General features: G+C 41.8%; 1 protein-coding gene across 5 annotated transcripts in view; it reads left to right on the top strand.

Moving 5' to 3' along the window:
* GPM6B (glycoprotein M6B) overlaps nt 1-19794 on the top strand; it is a 101662-nt gene that overhangs the window by 45103 nt on the left and 36765 nt on the right. For 2 of the 5 annotated variants that reach the window (XM_081197108.1, XM_081197107.1), the window contains exon 1: nt 19078-19279. The exons of the other annotated variants lie outside the window; for them this stretch is intronic. In XM_081197108.1, coding sequence (XP_081053234.1) covers nt 19231-19279 — 49 coding nt within the window. In that variant the 5' untranslated portion in view covers nt 19078-19230. Of the gene's footprint in view, nt 1-19077; nt 19280-19794 lie in introns of those variants that run through there. 5 annotated transcript variants of the gene reach the window in all.

Genomic DNA, 19794 nt, shown 5'->3' with positions numbered 1-19794 from the left:
AGAATGTGGTCTCTGAATACAGAGGCTCCATTTAGCGAACTTCAGAACTTCATGCATTTTGGCAGCAATTATCAAAAGGATCTCTCATCCACTTGCGCGCACACACACACACACACATCACAGTTGGAGACCCCAAGCTTGTTTCTTATGTAGTTATGCCAACTCTTTTATGTTGGAATATAAACCTGGATTAATTTTATTGTTTCTGAAATCAGTGGCATCAAATATTGTGGGTAGTCCTTAATTTTCTCCATTTTTTTGTGGACTTGTGGCTGCCCCAAAGGCAGTGGAGTGGACACACCAAAGAAGTAGAAGCAGAAAGAGTAAATCCATTAGTACTGTCGCACAATGCCTAGTGGGAAACTTTTCACAGCTACAGGGCCATACATGTGGTGCATGCACTTCCTTCATTGCAAAGCATGCTATGACTGGCACATCTGCCCTCCACTCCTAACTGTTTTCTTTGCCCTTTGGATTTCATGTCATTGCGTTTGCAAGTGTTTTGCAGTGGCAACATCCATGCACCTCTAGCCATTGGGACATTAGTAAGGGATTTAAGTTCTAAAAAGTAAAACACAGTACATCCAGAAGGGAACATAATGTGCAAATGGTGGTACAAAAGCTTGTGCAAATAGAACAGCATATCTGGATTTCTGTTCACCCACCCCCCATTAAATTGAGAAGAGGTTCCATTGTTGCAGGGCACTGTTGGAGCTAAGCACAATGTAGATGAAGCTAAACATACCTTTTGAAAGGAAAATGCCTCTTTAAAGGAGAAAGCATCTTTCCCCTTCTACAATATGCATATTAATACTAGTGTCTAACTGCTTTGCTAGCTGAATCTGGAAGCCTCATTTTTTTTGGGGGGGGGGAATAGTCAAGTTGGGAGCAGTTGTTCAATCCAGAAAGAAGCTTAAAGGATTAAAAGGAATTAACGTTTTGACATTAGCTAGAAGAGTCTGGGCAATGGACTACTTTCTGTTCAACTGCATATTTCTTTGATCAGCATGCTATGAAGGGCATAATCTATACTAATGGTGAACTCATTCACCAAGTGTGAGTCTTCACATAGTGAAAATGCCGCCCACACACACCCAAGAGGGGACGTACCAGCAGGCTCAGGTGAACCCCAAGATTCACAGAAGTACAAACAATCCCTAGGAGAAAAATCTGAGGGGATTGAGACTCCGAGGCAGTACAGTGAGGACTGAGCATGCTCAGTCGCCAAATAACTCTGACAATTGGGCATGAGTATCCTAGAAAACACGTATCCTGGAGGGACGCGGGTGGCGCTGTGAGTTAAACCACATAGCCTAGGGCTTGCTGATCAGAAGGTCAGCGGTTCGAATCCCCGCGATGGGGTGAGCTCCCGTTGCTCGGTCCCTGCTCCTGCCAACCTAGCAGTTCAAAAGCACATCAGAGTGCAAGTAGATAAATAGGTACTGCTCCGGCGGGAAGGTAAATGGCGTTTCCGTGTGCTGCTCTGGTTCGCCAGAAGTGGCTTAGTCATGCTGGCCACATGCTGGCTGTACACCGGCTCCCTCGGCCAATAAAGCGAGATGAGCGCCGCAACCCCAGAGCCATCTGTGACTGGACCTAATGGTCAGATTTCCTTTACCCTGGAAATCTGTCTAGCTAACTGGCTGACATATTGAATTACAGCATTCCACACTGAAACATTTTATTGCAGATCTCATTTGTAGTGGTTTAAGTTGGAACCCAAGGAAACAATAAATATCTGCTCCCTCCCCCTGCCTCCACAAGAAGGCTGTTCATTCATCAATCCATTCATAATGTGAAATGACTTTTCAATAGTTTCTCAAAGGACTGTGTTTTTGTTGTGATACATCAGCTCACACCTTGGCACGATTTAGTTTCAGATGCCAAAGAGTACAATATAATCCTTGGTCAAAGCCCACATAAGTGTCATACCTTCAGCCCTGAAATTATGGCATTGGAAACTCCTACCATATCTTATCAAACAGTGGCTGTTGCTCACTTTCTATTTTGAATGTTGAATGCAATCTTTTCTTCCTCCCCCCCCCCCCGTTCTAAAAATGAATTTAAGCAAGGAAAAGGAAACCTATTGAGAAAGCGTTGACGTTTGTTCTCTGAACAGACTATAAATAGCACAACTCATAGGCATATCTCTTCATGTTGCTTTGTGTGAACTCTTTATGTTAAAGGCTATAGCCGGAATCATATGACATGTCCTGGAGGAAACCTTAAAATAAGCATGCAGAATTGCACATGCATAATTAGCCATGTTGTGCTGCTATGGAACATCTGTTCTTTCCAGCAGAATTTTGCAAAAGAGACATTTCCAATTTATTGTGTCCAAAAAGTGCACCTCAGTTACATTTATTTTTAATTATTTGAGGGCCAAATCAACTGTTAAAAATTATTTGCTGCATTTGTATCTCATTATTTTCCTCAAGAACCCTAGAGTGACATTCTTCTATCATAACAACATTCTCTGGTCAATGCAGCACAAAACTGCTACTCCTTTGTAATGGCATAAATTAGATAAGTTCCTTGGATTTTAAATCATTTTGTTCTGCTGGATGAACTACATTTTTAATGGCCATTCATTTTGGGTGCTATAATCAAATCTTTTTCATTCATTTTTGAAAGTTGGTAAAGGCACTTCCTAAATCAAACCTTATACAGCAGTTCTAGCAGGTATTCATTTTTTGTTTTGTTTTTTTACCCACTATGTCCTGATTTTTTAAACACCTTGCTTTAACACAATTCTGTTAAAGCAATTTTGCTTTATCAATATCCTATTTACTGCTTGCTAGCACCCAAAGAATGAATTTTCTTTCACATACTATTATTCATTTGATATCTCAAGATATAAATATATATCTAGTCTATTATATTTCAATATACACCATTATTGTTCTTTTATCAGCCAATTGTCTTCCTGTACAGATAAACCTTTTCATGAAAATGTCAAATACTGGTAGAAAAAATAGAAGGCAGTACAAAAGTCGGCCTTTCTTCAGCCAGCTAGAAAATAAAATATTACCTACTTGCAGAAATATTGCATCAGTTTTACACCTGAGTAAGAACTACTGGTCTTTGCTATTAATTGTCTCCTTTTAGGACTAGCCAGTTCTTTAAACAGTCCAATAGGATCCAAGCCAAATGCTTAGTAGCTGGTTTCTACAGCACCCATGAAAGAGTTGATATTGTTGTCTTATGACTCTCAGAAAGTTCACACATCTGTCAACCTGAAAATGGTTCTGTCCTCATGTGAGCAATTATGGGATTGATACATAATCTGAATGTACTGTGGAGCTTACTTAGTCATTCCCAAAGTTTAAAGGTGAGTGTCAAATTAACATAGCCAAAATTTACTTGTGTGATTAAGAACCCTGATCTTCTATACAAGCTGTGTGATGAGAGGGGTGGTAACCCATAGTCCTTTTCTCCTTGTTCTGTTCTAAAAGTCTTAATTGTACTTTTCATTGGCCTGGTTTGAACATCACTTGAAACCCTAGTTTAACTATGGTTTAATGCAAAAGACCAGTGTACAGGTGCACAGTTCTTAAATGTCCCTCCCTTGCTTCTCTTCTGCTCCTGGTGTAGCCGCAAGCAACTAACCCCAAGCCTTGGCGTATCCTGTCATTCAAATCTGGGCTTGTGTTTTGTTTTTCCCAAATAAGCCACAAGCACTAAACATTGACTACCACTCATGACTTGTTTGGTTTGGACAACACAACTAGCCAAGGTTTGTTGCTCTTTGTGCAGGGGAGGAGTGAAATGAACACTACTTGTTCACATTAACCATAGTTAAACATTACAGTGGTTTAATGTGACGTGAAGCAGGCCATTGATCTTGAGAGAAGGATGTAAGATAGAGACATTACAGCTTGGAAGAGTGTTAAATAATTTTAACTTGCTTAAATACATAACTGTAAATCTTGGTTAACATGGATGCAAATGTATGGTTTAAAGCTGTTTTCACTTTCCTGTCTGCTCAGCATCCTAAGTTCTCTAATCTCAGTAATACAACAGCATATTGAGGTTTCTCAGTGGTCTGAGAATTCAGAGATAACAGCAAATTAAAGTTAGCACAAGCTTCCCAGTTTTTCAGCCCCCAATAAACCATGGTTTGTTCAGACCTTAAATCAAATGGTCTGAATTCAGCCAAGCTCCTGCTCAAGCATTTGTTACAAAACTGGGAACCATTGCCCTTCGGTTCTTTGGATCCAACCCAAGAACTTTGGAAGTTAGTCTGGAAAGACTATGCAACGCAGTCTGTGTGACAGAACAACTACACAATACAATTGTCGGTTTGTTTGTTTTCCAGGGTCCCACTGACTTTTCTTTGTTCCCCAGCAGTAGTTTTGAGGTTCTGTGGCTTCCTTTCATTATCTTTTATGCCTCTTTCTACTGTGATCTTGGTAGGATTTCAGAACACTATATGTAAAAGTAAACTTTCAAGATCAGCATGCTGTGAGAAGGAAAGGGAAGGGTAAAATAACAAAACGTTCAAATGTCATCATGTGTGCCTCTGCTTGGCTAATTTGAACTTTAAATGAGACTGGCAATATGAAGTTGCCAATCCCCAAGCATTTAATATGTGACTGTTAATTTATATTGTAATATTTCAGGATACTGTGATGCTAATAGCAAGTGCAAATGAAGTTTTACATGTAAACAAGATGCATAATTATGTGTTTTGTCTATCCTCAGTGCAGGGCTTTTAAGTTTAATTGCATGTCTCGGTTTGGATAATATGGCGACAAATTGGGTTTGCTACATGTGTAAGACTTACTGTAACTATGAGAACAGATGTATTTCAAGAGGTCCACAGATTATCCATAGGAAGGTGAAATTCATGCCTAATGCAAAATGTTTCTCAACAACTAGTAAGACTGGCCTTCTGCATTTTAGCAATGTAACAGAAATTGTAGCTACCATTTTACATTTACAGAAGTACATGAGATTTTACATTATTGAATACACAAGTATCTGATTGTTGAGTTTTATCGTATAAATGATTAAAATGAAATTGTCTAAAGTGGCCATTGGCTACTGAGTGTTCTGATTAAAAGGAAAGGAAACAAAGTGAGTCTGGGCCAAAGAGCAACAGCCCTTTTCCCAGCCCTCGTCCCACCCCCCCACCCCCAGCCATTGTCCTGCTAAGATGGGGGTGGACCGACGGCCACCCTGCAGCAAGGTGGGTTGCACCTGGCCAGGTGAGCCCACGTGGTGTCACAAACCCCGCTCACCTCTTGGAGGGGGTGAGCAGAAATTGTGGACTCTGCACTACTTATGCCTCTCTCTGCCTCCTCTAGTAACCGATGAAGAGCTCATTCTAGGACTTTGTGGAAGAAAGTGTTAGGTGCACCTGGTTGCTAGGAGAGCAGAACAACCTCCTGACCATCCTAAACACTGTCTTGGGACAAGAAGCAAAGTGCCAATATATCAGCTGAATACAGTAGATAAGGTATTCCGTTCCTTCCACTGATTTTCATGGGATGGGGTTTTCTTAGAGAGGAATAACATGTTGATTTCCTTCCCAATGAGCCTTTAAAGCACACTTCGTGCAGTCTCACACTCTTTATGTTCATGGACTTCTTTTAAGACCAAAGAACAGCAGTGCACCCTGCCAAGTGAAATGTCGTTTCTTAGTCACATAAGGAGATGCGCCAATTGTTTTCTTGAACTGGAATGCTGTACTCTGATAAAGATGAGAATCCTTAGTTTGGGAACCCAGCATACGAAATCGTATGTCATATGGATGCATCTGACCTAAGGTAACATTAGCTGTTTCCTATATAACGCCTTACAAGGACTTAATGGCGCTACTTTGATGGACTGATAGGGGGCTTAATCCTTGGGAAATTATTGTTGTGGTTGCAGAGTCATAAACTCAAGGCCAATGTTGGGATGCAGGGTCAATGCACTCCCTCCTTTTTTTCTTTCAAGAAAGCCTTATTTTAACTATTCACCCACAGTTTGCAATATCTTCCCTTCACACGATCAACTTGCATGCTTAGACGGCAAGTAAGTACCGTATTTTTCGCCCTATAGGACGCACCGTCCCATAAGGTGCACCTAGTTTTTTGGGGGGGAAATAAAGGGGGGGAATTTATTTTTTTTCCCCCAGGCGCAGGGCTGGGGCGGGGGAAGCCTGAGCTTTCCCTGACCCCAGCCCCCAGAACAGGCAACTCTCCGCAAGCCGTGGGAGCCCGGCACCGGGCTCCCACGCCTTGCGGAGAGCTGCGCGAAGTCTGGGCACGCTGAGCTCAGCGCGCCCAGCCTTCGGCATGCAGGCAACTCTCTGCAAGCCTTGGGAGCCCGGCACGGGCTCCCACGATTTATGGAGATCTGCGCGAAGCCTGGAGAGCGAGAGGGATCGTTGTGCACCGACCCCTCTCACTCTCCAGGCTTCAGCGAAAGCCTGCATTTGCCCCATAGGACGCACACACATTTCCCCTTCATTTTTGGAGGGGGAAAGTGCGTCCTATGGGGCGAAAAATACGGTAAACTGTAAGATTTGTGTCCAAAGTAGCACTAAGTCATTGGTTCTGCTTGTGCAATAGAACTGCTTACTCTCTACCCCTCCTAAATCTGTTTTGGGTGTTCCCCATACTTTCCAGAGCCTATTGGGGGGATAGGGCATGCACAGTGGAGGGGGGGTGAGAGGGGAAGAATTCCATTGCACAAGCACATATCATTTTGGTAATGGAATGGAGGCATTGGATTCCACCCCCAACCTTCTCAGTACTGGCACCTCAGTTAAGAAATCTCCTCTCAGATATGGCTAGTGGCAACTTTGAGTTTTCAGCACCTGCTGAAGTCTCATTTATTCATTGAGGCATTTGGAGGAGGCTGCTGGGTTGCTAATCTTGTTGATTTTAGATTGTTCTGTTACTTGTTTTAATATGTATTTTGTGTTGCTTTTAATGTAGCCCACTCTGGGATTGTCTTGGCAACAAAGAGTGGGTAAGAAATACTATGTTTCAAGACCTGTCAGAATTTTAAATACAGGGTATATGTACAGCTAGAGCAATCCTCTTAAGTGGAAAAACCTTGGTGGAAGTGCAAACAAGCAGAATAGCAGAGTCAAGAAGCCTGTGAAGACAATTTAGATGCATGGTCCAAAGAGACGAAAGGAACTTAGGAATTGAAACGGTTTAGAATGTCAACAAGCTGGGATATGAAGACACTGTTGAATACAATGATCTGTCTTTGCCAGCACAATACAAAAGGGCAGAGGACTTTCTCTGGGCTTTCTCCTAGGAGTGCTGTGTGTGAGAGGACTGTCATACCAAGAGGCCTATGTTGCGGAGAATCGTATGTGCAGATCATGTTAACTGAAGCTTTTACATATTCATTGACAGTGTTTAACTGACAAGACTTTTTTTTAATATACTTGCAACCAGCTTTTACTGATATGTTTGACATTTAAAAATGGTTTTCCTGTGTTTTTTAGATTGTGTACTGCCTCGTGATGATGTTTTATAATGAATTCGAGGTTCATGAATATTTATTCACAGCTTCCTTTCTTGGATCATTCATTGGGGTTTAGTCCTTTAGCCTTTATTTTTGCCACCTGTGGTATGCAATGAATACAGCAAAATGATATTGATCTTTGATCAAATCTCCTTCTATCCGAAATGGTCCTTTTTTCCATGGACCAGCAAACATGCAACTTTGGGTGGGGTAAGGTTACATATACAGCATGGTTGGGGCGGAGGGAAGGATCACTCTCCAAGCCAACCAGGCCAGCTGAATCGACTCTGGCAATGTCATAGCAGTATGGCAAAATGACATCAACACTAGCCTACCCAATGCAAGACTTGTCAACATCATTCTAGGCATATGGCTGTAAGACAGCATGAGAACACTTTGAAAATTGCCGTGCTAGACCAACCCCAAAGAACACATACTGAGGGTTGTATTCTGCATAGCACTATGTGAATGTTCTCTCAGTACAAGGGATTTCTGCTTGTGCAATAGAATGTTCCTTCCTCTTCTCCCTGCATGCCCCCTAAATCTGTTCTAGGGGAGAGCACGTGCTGTGAAGAAGGGGGAAAGTCCATTTGCACAAATGGAAACCCTTGGATTGAGAGGACGTATTAGTTGAATACTGCCTATTATCTGAAGGGGTTCTCTCTCCCCGCTCTAGGCACTTATGAGGGGCATGGTGATGGTGATAGACATCTCTTGTTGCTTATCCCTTGCATGTGACACCTGCATAGCAGGGAGTTTTTGCTAGTTGTCTCTAACAAGGTTAGAGCCCATCCAGACTTCTTTGGCTGCCACTTTGGTTGGGTTTTATGAGCCTGCCTGGTTGTTTATTGTGTAGGCTGGCTTCTGGGTGAGGCAGTGCAAAAGCCAGGGACCCAAGTTAAACCAAACCACCCATCCAGCCCCAAGCATAGCTGTCAACTTTCCCCCTTTTAAAAAGGAAATTTCCTTATTCCGAATAGGATTCCTCGCAAGAAAAGGGAAAAGTTGACAGCTATGGCCCCAATGACATCTGTGCATCGAGAGCAGCAGCAACTGTTTCTGCATTGGTTTGCTAGAGGACACAAAGTAGATCCAGCACCCCTCCCATTGCCTTGATACTATTGCAGTGCCAATTTAAAAGTCAGGGACAGGCTGGTGTGTCCCCCCACCTCAAAAAACCCACTGGATAAAAGATTTTCAATGTTTTTGCTACATTTATATCCCACATTTCTTCCAGAGTGGTATTTGAATCATCACTAGGAGTCCTTCACTCCATGCACTGACCAGACCCAGACCTGCTTGGCTTCTGCAGGTGGAGGTTACCTGTGTCTGGAAGGGCTGTGGTAGAGCACCTGTTTTACCTGCAAAAGGTCCCAGGTACAATTCCCAATCATCTCCAGTTAGAGCTGCAGAACCACTTCCAGTCAGTCCACACTTCTGTTTGCCCCATGCCTAGAAAGCACAGTTTTCCTCTTGCCTTGCACTTTCTGGGCTCAAGGCCAAGTGGTTTCCTCCTTTCCTCATTTCCTGGAGGAAACTGGTCTTTAGTGCTGAATCAGAGCAAACGTCAATCCAGAAAGAACCTGAATTGCTGTTTGCTCCAATTGAGTGCTAAAGAACGATTTCCTCCAAGGAAAAGCAGTGGGACAAGAGGAAGGGGGTGAAAGCCAAGGACTGAGCTAGATGGACCAATGGTCTGGCTTGGTTTACAAAAGCTTCCTGTGTTCTTGCATCTTCAGATAAAACCCTGGGACCAAGTACAATCTGCACTTTATTAACATTGATCATCCTTAATTCTATATAGTGGATAAATTGTATCTACAGTTTACTGCATTCCATTACAAATTAATATTAATTGGTTATATTGATGCCCCCGCCCCGCCCCGCACCCCCCAGAAAACTCACTGTAGTGCTTTTCAAAAACAACAAAAGTCTCCTGTGTTGGAATTGGCTTGGCCTGCAGCGTGGCTTTGATTTTCTGATGTTATGAGAAGCATGTGACCAATTAAGGTCTGACAATCAACTGATTTCAGTCAGTAACTTGGGGAAGGGTTGCTAATTATGTATAGCCCTGTAAGTGTAGCAGAGTGATATGGAACTGGGGAGATAAGACCCACAAATAACCCAGCTGGAAGATAGAAAAATGGCCTGTGACCGTCCGTTTAAATGACTCTGCTTTAAGGGCATACAAAAAAGAGAGAGAACCCTCTTCAAGTCATTTGGTTCATATTAAGCTTATTTTCTTGCTATCATTTTTTTATTGTTCAGATTCTGGTAGGACTCTATGTTTTTTTTGTTTAGTACTTTTCCATTTTTTTACTTTCTTCTTGTCTCATTGCATGATTGCATTTCCCCAAATGAATTTATTAAACGTATTTGCCCAAAATAGTGGATTTTGTTGCAACAATCGTAGCGCAGGAGAGGTGGGAGTGGTTTACAAATCTATTAATAACGATAATTTCCCTCACTGCGAGAAGTGAAGTTACAGGGAACCAGACAGAAGGCCTTCTCGGCAGTGGCGCCCTCCCTGTGGAACTCTCTCTGATCAGATGTCAAGGGGATAAATAACCACACAACTTTTAGAAAACATCTGAAGGCAGCCCTGTATCAGGAAGTTTTTAATGTTTGACATTTTATTATGTTTTTATATTCTGCTGGAAGCCACCCAGAATGGCTGGGGAAACCCAGCCAGATGAGCGGGGCATAAATCATCTATCTATCTGTCTATCTATCTATCTATCTATCTATCTATCTATCTATCTATCTATTTTTACAGTAAAGTGTCAATGCAACCTGACAAAAATAAAATACAGCATAGTCAAATTCAAAAGCAGATAAAAAATTTAAAACTCTTAACAATACAAGATACATAAAATGTTCACCCAACAATAAACTAATAAAGTACCAAGCCCTACCTATGCCACTAAAAGTTGGCCCTTCTATGTACATGTTTAAATGTGAGGAATAATGTAGATAGAACAGGTAGAGTGAAAGGTAGAAAATGCAATGGCACTTGCAGGTGATACTCAACTAAGTCATATTCTATGAGTAAATCAACTGAAATCAGCATGATGAAGCTACTTGTCCATCAGTTTCAGCAGGTCCAAAGTTGGATTGAACCCTGCATGTTGACATCTGTGCAAAGCCAGCACAGATCACAGATGAGAGAATATGCCAGTTTCCTGCAGCAGCAAAGACAATTGGCTGGCACATCTATGGGGCAGTTTGCTTGCTAAAACGGTCTGAGTTTTCTAATCCACAAATAATTTAGCAGCTTCTCATGTACTTTTGGGGCATAGTTGTTACTGAGGTGCTCTGCCTTGAATTGTTACTGGGAGCTTGGCCTTGCTGTCATTTTAGTCTCCCTTAAGGTATATTGTCCTCTTGTCTAAAAAGAGAGGTTTTCTTGCCCTGGCTCTGTGGCTTAGGGACAGCCCAGACAAGGAAGTTCTGTTTGTCACTGAGAAATTGTGGGTTCTAGTTTGACACATGGGTATTATAGATGAGGATAAATCCTTTGGTTGTCCGAATTAAGCCTAAAAATATGATGTTTCTGTATTGCTGCAGTTTATCGTCTTGTTTCATCCTCTGCTAACTACAGCCTTCAGGCATTGAGGGGGCCTCAAGTAAATGAAGATTGCTATCTTTTTATATAAATAAAATTGAAGTAGAAAGGAGAACAGCAGCTTTTCTAAACCACATTCCATAGATATATTTTTTATTTTGGCTTTATTTCAGATCAAGTTGTGTTGAACTTCCCATTGAAAACTACACTAGTCAGCCATTCAGCCGTCAGTTCAGGGTGAGGTGAATTGCATTTCATGTGTCTACTGACTAATGCAGTTGGAATGATTTTCTTCCTTGGGCTTCGCTTCTCTTTGAAAATTTCTCTCCTAATTATTTGAAGTCTAATGCCCTCTTCTAAAATAATTAGGTTTTGTACACTTCCAGACTGTTGCAACTGACAATACAAGGTGGGTAGATGTCTTGCTGTGTACTTAAGCAGTGTTGTGCCTGCCTAGCTTTTTGCATGAGAAAATGCCAGCATACCACCATTAAGAAAAGAAACTTCTGTAAGTATTAAAATGAGTTGCCTAGACTGATCTCTTTAATTCTAAAATAGAATAACTATCACCGCAAAGTGGCTCTGAGCATGAAATACAATTATCAATGAAGTAAAGATGAGTTTTAACACCATCACGTGTCAGTAAAATCATCTTAAAGACATTGCATTAAAAAAAAAATCAGTGTTTATCATCCTACTGTTTTCTGTTAGTCAAACTTTCCAACTAAACATATGTCCCTCTTTCGTTTTAGAAAAGAAATAAAAATGGGTTAGAGATAAGGCAGACAGATAATTAAACTTCAAACACTGCTGCTGCGAAAAGTCTTGCTGCTTTTTGTTTAGGCTTTGAAAATGCAGCAGCTTAATGCCGCTATTGTATGGAGGGAAAATATGCTAATGTGAAGCACATTTCCCATCAGAATCCCTTTCAGTCATGTCATAGTTGAGATATGAATGATGATAAAAGAGGAAAGAATGGAGAGGCCTGTATTATGAGAGCACTGCTGTTTTGTTGTTATGCATTGAGAAAAGGGATGAATAGAGATGAAGAGTTCAGTCACCCATGAAGACCCATGGCCTCTTGGCTGCTCAGGGATGAGTGGGTTCTCATGGACTCAGTCTGTGCCTCCTTCCCGGCCAGCTCTTCTGGAAATCTTCCCTTCTCAGGCATCCCATATCTGGGGCCGCCACACACCTCCCTGAAGTACAACAAGGCCATGTACAATTAACTCGTTAAGTTTATGAGGGAGCAAAGTCAAAAGAGGAGACTAGCCCTGCCTGCCAGCTTATTGGCCTTGGGCTTTCCTAACAAATGGAAAGGTTAGAAATATAAATTAAAAATTAAAAAATTGTCCAGTAGCACCTTAGAGACCAACTAAGTTTGTTCTCAGTATGAGCTTTCGTGTGCATGCACACTTCTTCAGATTTTTAAAATATATTTCTACTGCATCAGACCAACACAGCTACCTACCTGAAATGGAAAGGTTGTATATCCAGATTTGATCACAAATTTTGGAAATTTGAGACTGCAGAAGCTGCTTCATGCATATCTGTGAACCCTTGTTCCCAAGCAGGCAACCTTCTTTCTTCAGCAGTCTTTTAAAGAGGAGAATCTCTGTGTCTAAATCCACACAATTTCAGGCATGTCTTTCACATCATCTCTGCCCACCTCTTCATAAATACATGTGTAATTTTCAAAGAGAAGTGAAGCCCAAGGAAGAAAATCATGTGTTCTTGGCGCCATGCTCAGAATTGATGTGCTGACTGCTGTGTTTGCCATCAATGTATTATTATTTTTTTATGAGTTAGAGCTTCAGGCTGCAATCCTATTCACATTTACCTTGTGAGTAAGCCCCACTAAAAACAATAGAATTTACTTCTGCGCAGACAAGCATAGAATTTCAGTGCCAGTTACCATAGCATGAAGAATTTTGTGATGTGTGAACTTTGAGTACAAGAGAAAAACTATTCCATTTGAGAAAGTCCTTTGATGGACTTGCTTGCCTACCTGAACATGTCCCACCCCTGATGCGCGGATGGAAAAATAATAGTCACAGATCATGAATTTTGTGTGGCAGGGGATACAAATCTGTGATGATTTTGCCATTGGTTTTAGTGGGAGGTCAACTGCATTTAAGATATAAAAGCAGGTAATATTTATGCAGATTTCTGCCCCGCCCCCCATTTTCTCGGACTCATGTTGAGTATCCCAAGGAAAGCGTTGACAACCCATGTCTAGAGTAGACAAAATGTTAGAAATAAATACTGTAGGCAATAATCCTACTCTGGCAAGGCAATTTACTAGACAGCCAATCTGGTGATGCAGAATCAAGGCTGCTACTCTTGTCCTCAACTCACCCTACAGTGCTTTTGTGTTCAAGTTCATTGTGTATATAAAATCCCCTACTGTTTTGAGATTTGGCAATGCATAGTCCCAGACTAAACATGCAAATTTCTTAGCTTCTGTTACTTCAAGTAGTGCAATATTAAAGTAGACTTAACCAAAAAAAAATCACCTGGAGTTTCAAAGAGCATGCTCTACTTGAGTGTATGATACAGTGTTGATGTGAGTGAAAGAGAACTATTAGACTTCAGCTGTCATTATTGATTGCTCCTGATTTGCATTCTCTAGCGCATTGTGAAGGGGAGAAAGAAGAGTTATTTTTTATGCATACACAGGGGTCCAATCAAGACACAACTTGAGTCTGGGTTTCTTATGCACGAGGTATGAGGGAATGGCAGCTTAGAAGAGGTTGTGGAGAGCGTGGTGATAAGTTGGGAGCGCTTTAATCCAGTATTTTAGTAAGACAATTTGTGGAGAATATTTGAAGGTGGGAAAGTACAGTGCATGTTCAGATGCGATAGGTGGCTTGTGACACTTTATCATGATAACCAAAGCGTATCCACTTCTTTAAAAGTGGTACACGAAGGACTGGAATTGGGATTTCTGAGTACTTAATTCCACATTCCACAAGGTCAGGACTTCAATTTGCTGTGAGTTAAAAAGAAAAAAGGTTGCAATGTAGAAAAAAGCAATCCCTACAGGATCTCTGTGAATGCAGTAAATTGTAAGATGTTATCAATTATGCAAACTGGTATGTGATCTAATGAAATGAGACTTGATTAGAAGGATGCACACTCCATTTCGGAAAGAGAAGCAGAGGGAGCAGATCCAAGGTGAAACCCACAATGAGCACAGCAGAAGAAAACGTTTGCCAATATATTTACAGTATTAAAATGTGAACTGTACTTGTGTACAGATAGCAGTCTAACAGACGTCTGGATTAAATTCAATGCTGGTGACCCACTTTCGATCCAGCGGTGGCATCCGCTAATGCTTACACCAGTTTTCACATCCTAGTGCAGCCCTTTACACCCCCTGAAAATACTTATGGAAGGCAGAGGAACCGCACAGGTCAGCATAGAAGCTGGAATCGGTGCCTCTGGATCAGTAGTTGTTCAGTGGGCAGGACAGCATAGCTGGATTTCATCCATCTGTTTCTTTTAAGGTCCTGGATATGTAATATACCTTGGGTTCACGTGCTCCCTTTTACACCTGCAGTGAAGCCACAAGATGAATGGAAGATATTTTTTTAATTACTTTTGGGTTATATGCAGTTTAACTTTATGCCTGAACCCAGAAATGCTGTGGGTTAACAATGGTTTATGAAACAGGCATGTTTCAATAAATCGTAGTCTAAATTAGCCATGATGTAACTGACTGCTTGGAAGAGAGGCAGAGTCCTATCTCACTTGCAGAGAAGTGTGAATAAGGAAACAACAGTGGAGAGAAATAGTTGCTTCACTTCTTGCCCAGAGCTCTCTGCCACTGAGCAGTATCCCCACACTCCTCAAAGTCCTTTTTGTTTGCCAGAGTGCTTGGAGAGAGAAGTGGGAGGCTTTAAAAGCATTATTTAAAATTATTTAATCCTGTGGGAAGAATGGTTATTTATCTGCAGGTGTGTGTGTGTGTGTGTGTGTGTGTGTGCGCGCGAGCGCACACACACACACACAATATTACTAAATGCATCCTTAAAAACAATACAAAAGTATGAAATCAACAAGGCTTTGAAGTTGTTTGCAGCTTCACCATGCATTGAGGGAGAATGTGGTGTTGTGCTTAATGAGGATTGTGAAAGCTCCAGTTCAAGTTTCTGCTCAGCTGTGACTCTCACTGGGAGATTTTGGGGCAGTCTATAGTGCTCTCTTGTCTAACCCTTGAAGTGGTTGTGGTGATAAAACTATAGTTTGAAGTAATAGAGTTCGTCTATGGAATTTGCTACCACAAGAAGTGGGACCACCCACTTGGATGGCTTTAAGAGGAGAAGGCCACATTCCAGTAGAATAGGCTATCAAGAGCTACCAGCCATGATGGCATTGTTGTACTTTGACTGTCAGTTGCTGGGAATCATAAGTGGATAGAGTGCTGTTATGCTTCCTGCTTGCTTAGGGGCTTCCCATAGGCATCTGGCTGGCCACTGTGAGGATGTTGGACTGGATGGGCCACTGTTTTGATGCAGCAGACTCTTCCTATGAGAAGATCGGGGTGGAAGAATCATGAATGACATCCTGAACTCCTTGGAAGAAGGGATGGCTATAAAAAACCCCACAATGGGACTGCCATGAAATGGTTGTAGCTGGAAAAGAATGCACTTGCTACTTCTTCTGTCTCACAATACAACAGCTTTTCTCTCCCTCCCTAATGTTGGATCAGGGCTTGTTGAAGTTATGGGAAAGGGAGGAGTCATGTCTCTTGGTCTTCAGACGTAATTGTGCACAGACTCTTTGGGGCTGGACTCATCTGACTGCAATTGAGAATAAATTCTGGTGCATGAGGGAAGAAAGCCCTTTGAAGTGTGTGTGTGTGTGTGTGTGTGTGTGTGTGAGAGAGAGGGAGAGAGAGAGAGAGAGAGAGAGAGAAGAGATAAAGAATAATTGGTTACTATCAGGTGACAGATAATCCACACCATTTTCTGCATGTCCTGTTCCCTTTATCTTTTAGCTAAAAGTTACATTTCCTATGTGAGTGAGTCAGTATTCTGGGCCAGTCATAATTTCCCTTCTAATCCACACACGTTGATTTAGACTATCTCCCCCCCCCCCCCATTATTTTGTTTTTAATGTTGAAGCAGCAACATGTAGGGAGCAATCCTCACAGTCGGTTGTGTCTTATAAAATTTCAGATGCTGGTACTAAGAATGTAAAATATTTAGGCCGAGAGCATGAGTGCTGATAATCTAATATACATTTAATTTGTGCTCATTAATGTAGATCTGCTTCTGCAAATTTGAAAGACATCTGTTCTAATGTCTTGACTTTCTAGTCCAAGTAGGGTGGTGGCCAGAGAAGAAAATCTGTTTTCTGTTGATGACAAAATTCACAAACTTAGATGGGTTGTATCTATGTTATTATTTAATAGCCTCCTGTAATGCACACTGATCATTTTGAAAATACTTTGAATTTTGAAGGATGTAAAATTGTGCTTCTTCTCTTTTGTCACTGATTCTCTCTCAAGCCTTGTCATATTATTGTCTCCAAATTTCTCCTGAATTGTGTCACACTTGCTTCAAATTTGGTGTTCCTGGTTTCTGTGGTTTGGATATGGTTCACTGATGGTATTGTTTCTTGCATTTATGGGGGTGAAGAGTTACCTTATCTTTAAGAATACATATCTTTGCACTGGTTCCTGCGAGTGCCCATCTCATCTACCATGGGCTAGTGCAGATGTGGGGAACCTTTGGCCTTCTAGATGTTGCTGAACTACAACTCCTATCATCCTTGGGTGTTGGCTATGATTGCTAGGACTGATGGGAGTTGTAGTTCAGCAACAACCGAAGGGCCAAAGGTTCCCCAATGCTGGGTTAGTGTTTGAAGGAGGGAGAATGTAGGAATCTTCTTTAACAGTGTGGTGTGGGGAGAAGTATAGCTTCGGATATAGTGGTGCATCACACAAGGTTGAGAGCCAGGGTGGTGTAGTGTTTAAGAGCGGTAGTCTCGTAATCTGGTGAACCGGGTTCATGTCTCCGCTCCTCCACCTGCAGCTGCTGGGTGACCTTGGGCCAGCCACACTTCTTTGAAGTCTCTCAGCCCCACTCACCTCACAGAGTGTTTGTTGTGGGGGAGGAAGGGAAAGGAGAATGTTAGCCACTTTGAGACTCCTGAAGGGGACTGATAAAGTGGGATATCAAATCCAAACGCTGCTGCTGCTGCTGCTGCTGCTTCTTCTTCTTCTTCTTCTTCTTCTTCTTCTTCTTCTTCTTCTTCTTCTTCTTCTTCTTCAGTGTTGTATCTCACACTAGATGTTCATGTCTTGGTAGTCTCCATGTGATGCTAGAAAATGTCTTTTTAAAAATGGAGTTGGGTTTTAGCAGCAAATATCTAGCTATATCTCAGGGGTTTCTCATAGGGAAGACCATAGGGTGAAGCCATAGCACACTGTTCAGATAATGCAATGCTTTGCCATCTATGCAATTTCCAAGGCTCCTGGACACACACATTTGGTGAACTCTGGAAACGGAAAAGCGATGTTACTCAGGGTTCACAAAAGTAAGGCCCCAGTCATGTATATTGAAAGGGGAAAAGAACCCATGGGGTTAGGTAATCTCAATCATGTTGAATGCTTCAACCCCCCCCCCATCCACACCCTGGAAGACAGGGGGAGATAAGTGGACACGACCGGTGAGAAGTCCCAGAAGCCATTGTAGTTGTGATGAAGTACGAAAAGGTATCCAGTTGTTCTTCTTGCTGAATTAGCTGTTCCTTTATGCTGTCTCTTGTGCTGAATTTAGCAGGTTGGTATTTACCTGGGATTTTTGACTTTGTATTTGATAGCTTTGTAGTCTAGTTTACTGTTCTCTGAAGACAGCGTTGAAGGAAAAGCTCATGGGACTGTCAGCTCAGAATGCAGGGGGTGAGTGGGAAGAAAACATGTCTTAATGCTGTTGGTCACTGCAGGCAACCCCTGCACATGGAAATCTAGCGTGACAGAAGCTCCCCAACTCTCCTCCGATGCTAGGAGTTTATGACTCTGAAGAATACCTTCTAACACACTCCATGAAATAAAACATTTCATCTGGTTTTTCATCATCTGTATTAAACTTGAGAATACGGTTCGTGTGCAAATGTAACATCTGCCTCAGATCTTAATCTTCAGATCCTCTGTGCACAGTACTAAACAAACAAAATAACTGGCAAAGAAAATGTTTGACTTGCAAAAATCTTCAAGTCATCTCCTGATAAAAATTTGCCTATGACTGGATGAGGACATCCTGTCTTCTTTTTTTAAGCTTCTATTTCAAAGGACGCTCCTTCGTAAATAGAAGGAATCTAACTTTGGAACTTGGAAAGTTGAGATCTTATGTACCTCTAATATTCGTCTCACCTGAGCACCTCCTCTCTTCACTGGTCATAATAGCTTAACTGCCCCAGAGATGTGAGAACCTCCTCACTACCATATAAGCACATGGTACATAGTTATTTGATGGGCATAAATATGCATTTATTTTCTAAACTGCGTTCAAACCAGGCATCCTTCAAGTCAAAACCTAAAACTACAAAGGAAACAGGCATGTTCTTTGTAAGAACTAGGGGCATGTGGAATTAATAAAAATTCCAAGCATAATAAATAGGCGATCATCATGGGAAAGGGAGTCTTGTTGTCATGTGATGCCATGGGCTCTCCTTAGAGATGGTGAGGGGTGAGTGTCATCGCTGAGTCATGCAACAGGAGGGGGCTCTGCTCACTCCCTCAGATGCAGCCCCTCTTCTGATGTCACTAATCTATTCTGCACCACAGAATTGATTAACATTCATAGGGAGAACAGGAAAGTAGAGACCATGTGAAAAAAGGGAGGCTAGCTGGGTTTATCCCCCCCTTCACGCTCCCATTGCAAACACACAGAGAGTGGGGAGACAATCGAGCACAGACTTGCTATTTTATAACTGGGGTCTCTGACGTATGGCTGAGTGTTTCCTGGCAGAGATCTTTATGGACCAGTAGGCAGATCGAAACTAAAGCTGACACGACTTTGTGCATTTTGGAAAGGAGCGTAATCTACTGTAGTGAGGAACAGAGCCACTCAATCACTGCGGCGGTAAATAGGAGACAGAAGGGAAGGAAGAAAGAAGGAAGAGAGACTCTTCGCTGGGGGCGGGGAGCGAGAGCATTTTTGGTGGATGGTATAAAGCCAGCCATGGAAACTGCAGCGGAGGAAAATACAGAACAAAGCCAAGAGAAAAAAGGTACCCAGAGGACCGAACAATAGACTGTTTAAATCTTTTTAAGAACCTTAAGTGAAAAGATTTAGGCTATGTTTGTCACTCTCTTTAGAGCAGTGCTTAAATTATCATTATGGCATCTTCTACCTTCCAGTGGTTTTTATGCTGTATGGCTTGACAGCAGATTAATGGAACAGCCATCTCTCCCAACATCTCTAAGTTGGTGTTTTCAGCCATCTCAAATCCCATGAAAAAACCCGGACTGCATTTTTTGCAGTTTAGAGAAAAATTGTGTGTGTGTGTGTGTGTGTGTGTGTGTGTGTACGTACATACACACATGCCTTATTCACACATTTTGAGTCTGATGGTAGGGGTTTGGGTGATCCAGTATTACTGTAACAGGAAGCTTTCTGCCAGTGTAGACATAATGGCTTGTTTTCTTTTTCTTTCTTGTACAGCACTTATGTGTTGCATTTCTATAATATTTGGGGGAAGAGAATGAGGCAGTAATATTATGCAAATAATTAAAGTGCACAATA

This window comes from Podarcis bocagei (genome assembly GCF_964188305.1).
Source record: "Podarcis bocagei genome assembly, chromosome: 6".
Taxonomy (NCBI): Eukaryota; Metazoa; Chordata; class Lepidosauria; order Squamata; family Lacertidae; genus Podarcis; species Podarcis bocagei.
The sequence above is the reverse complement of the archived record's forward strand: the minus strand, read 5'-3'. Positions and strand labels throughout refer to the sequence as shown.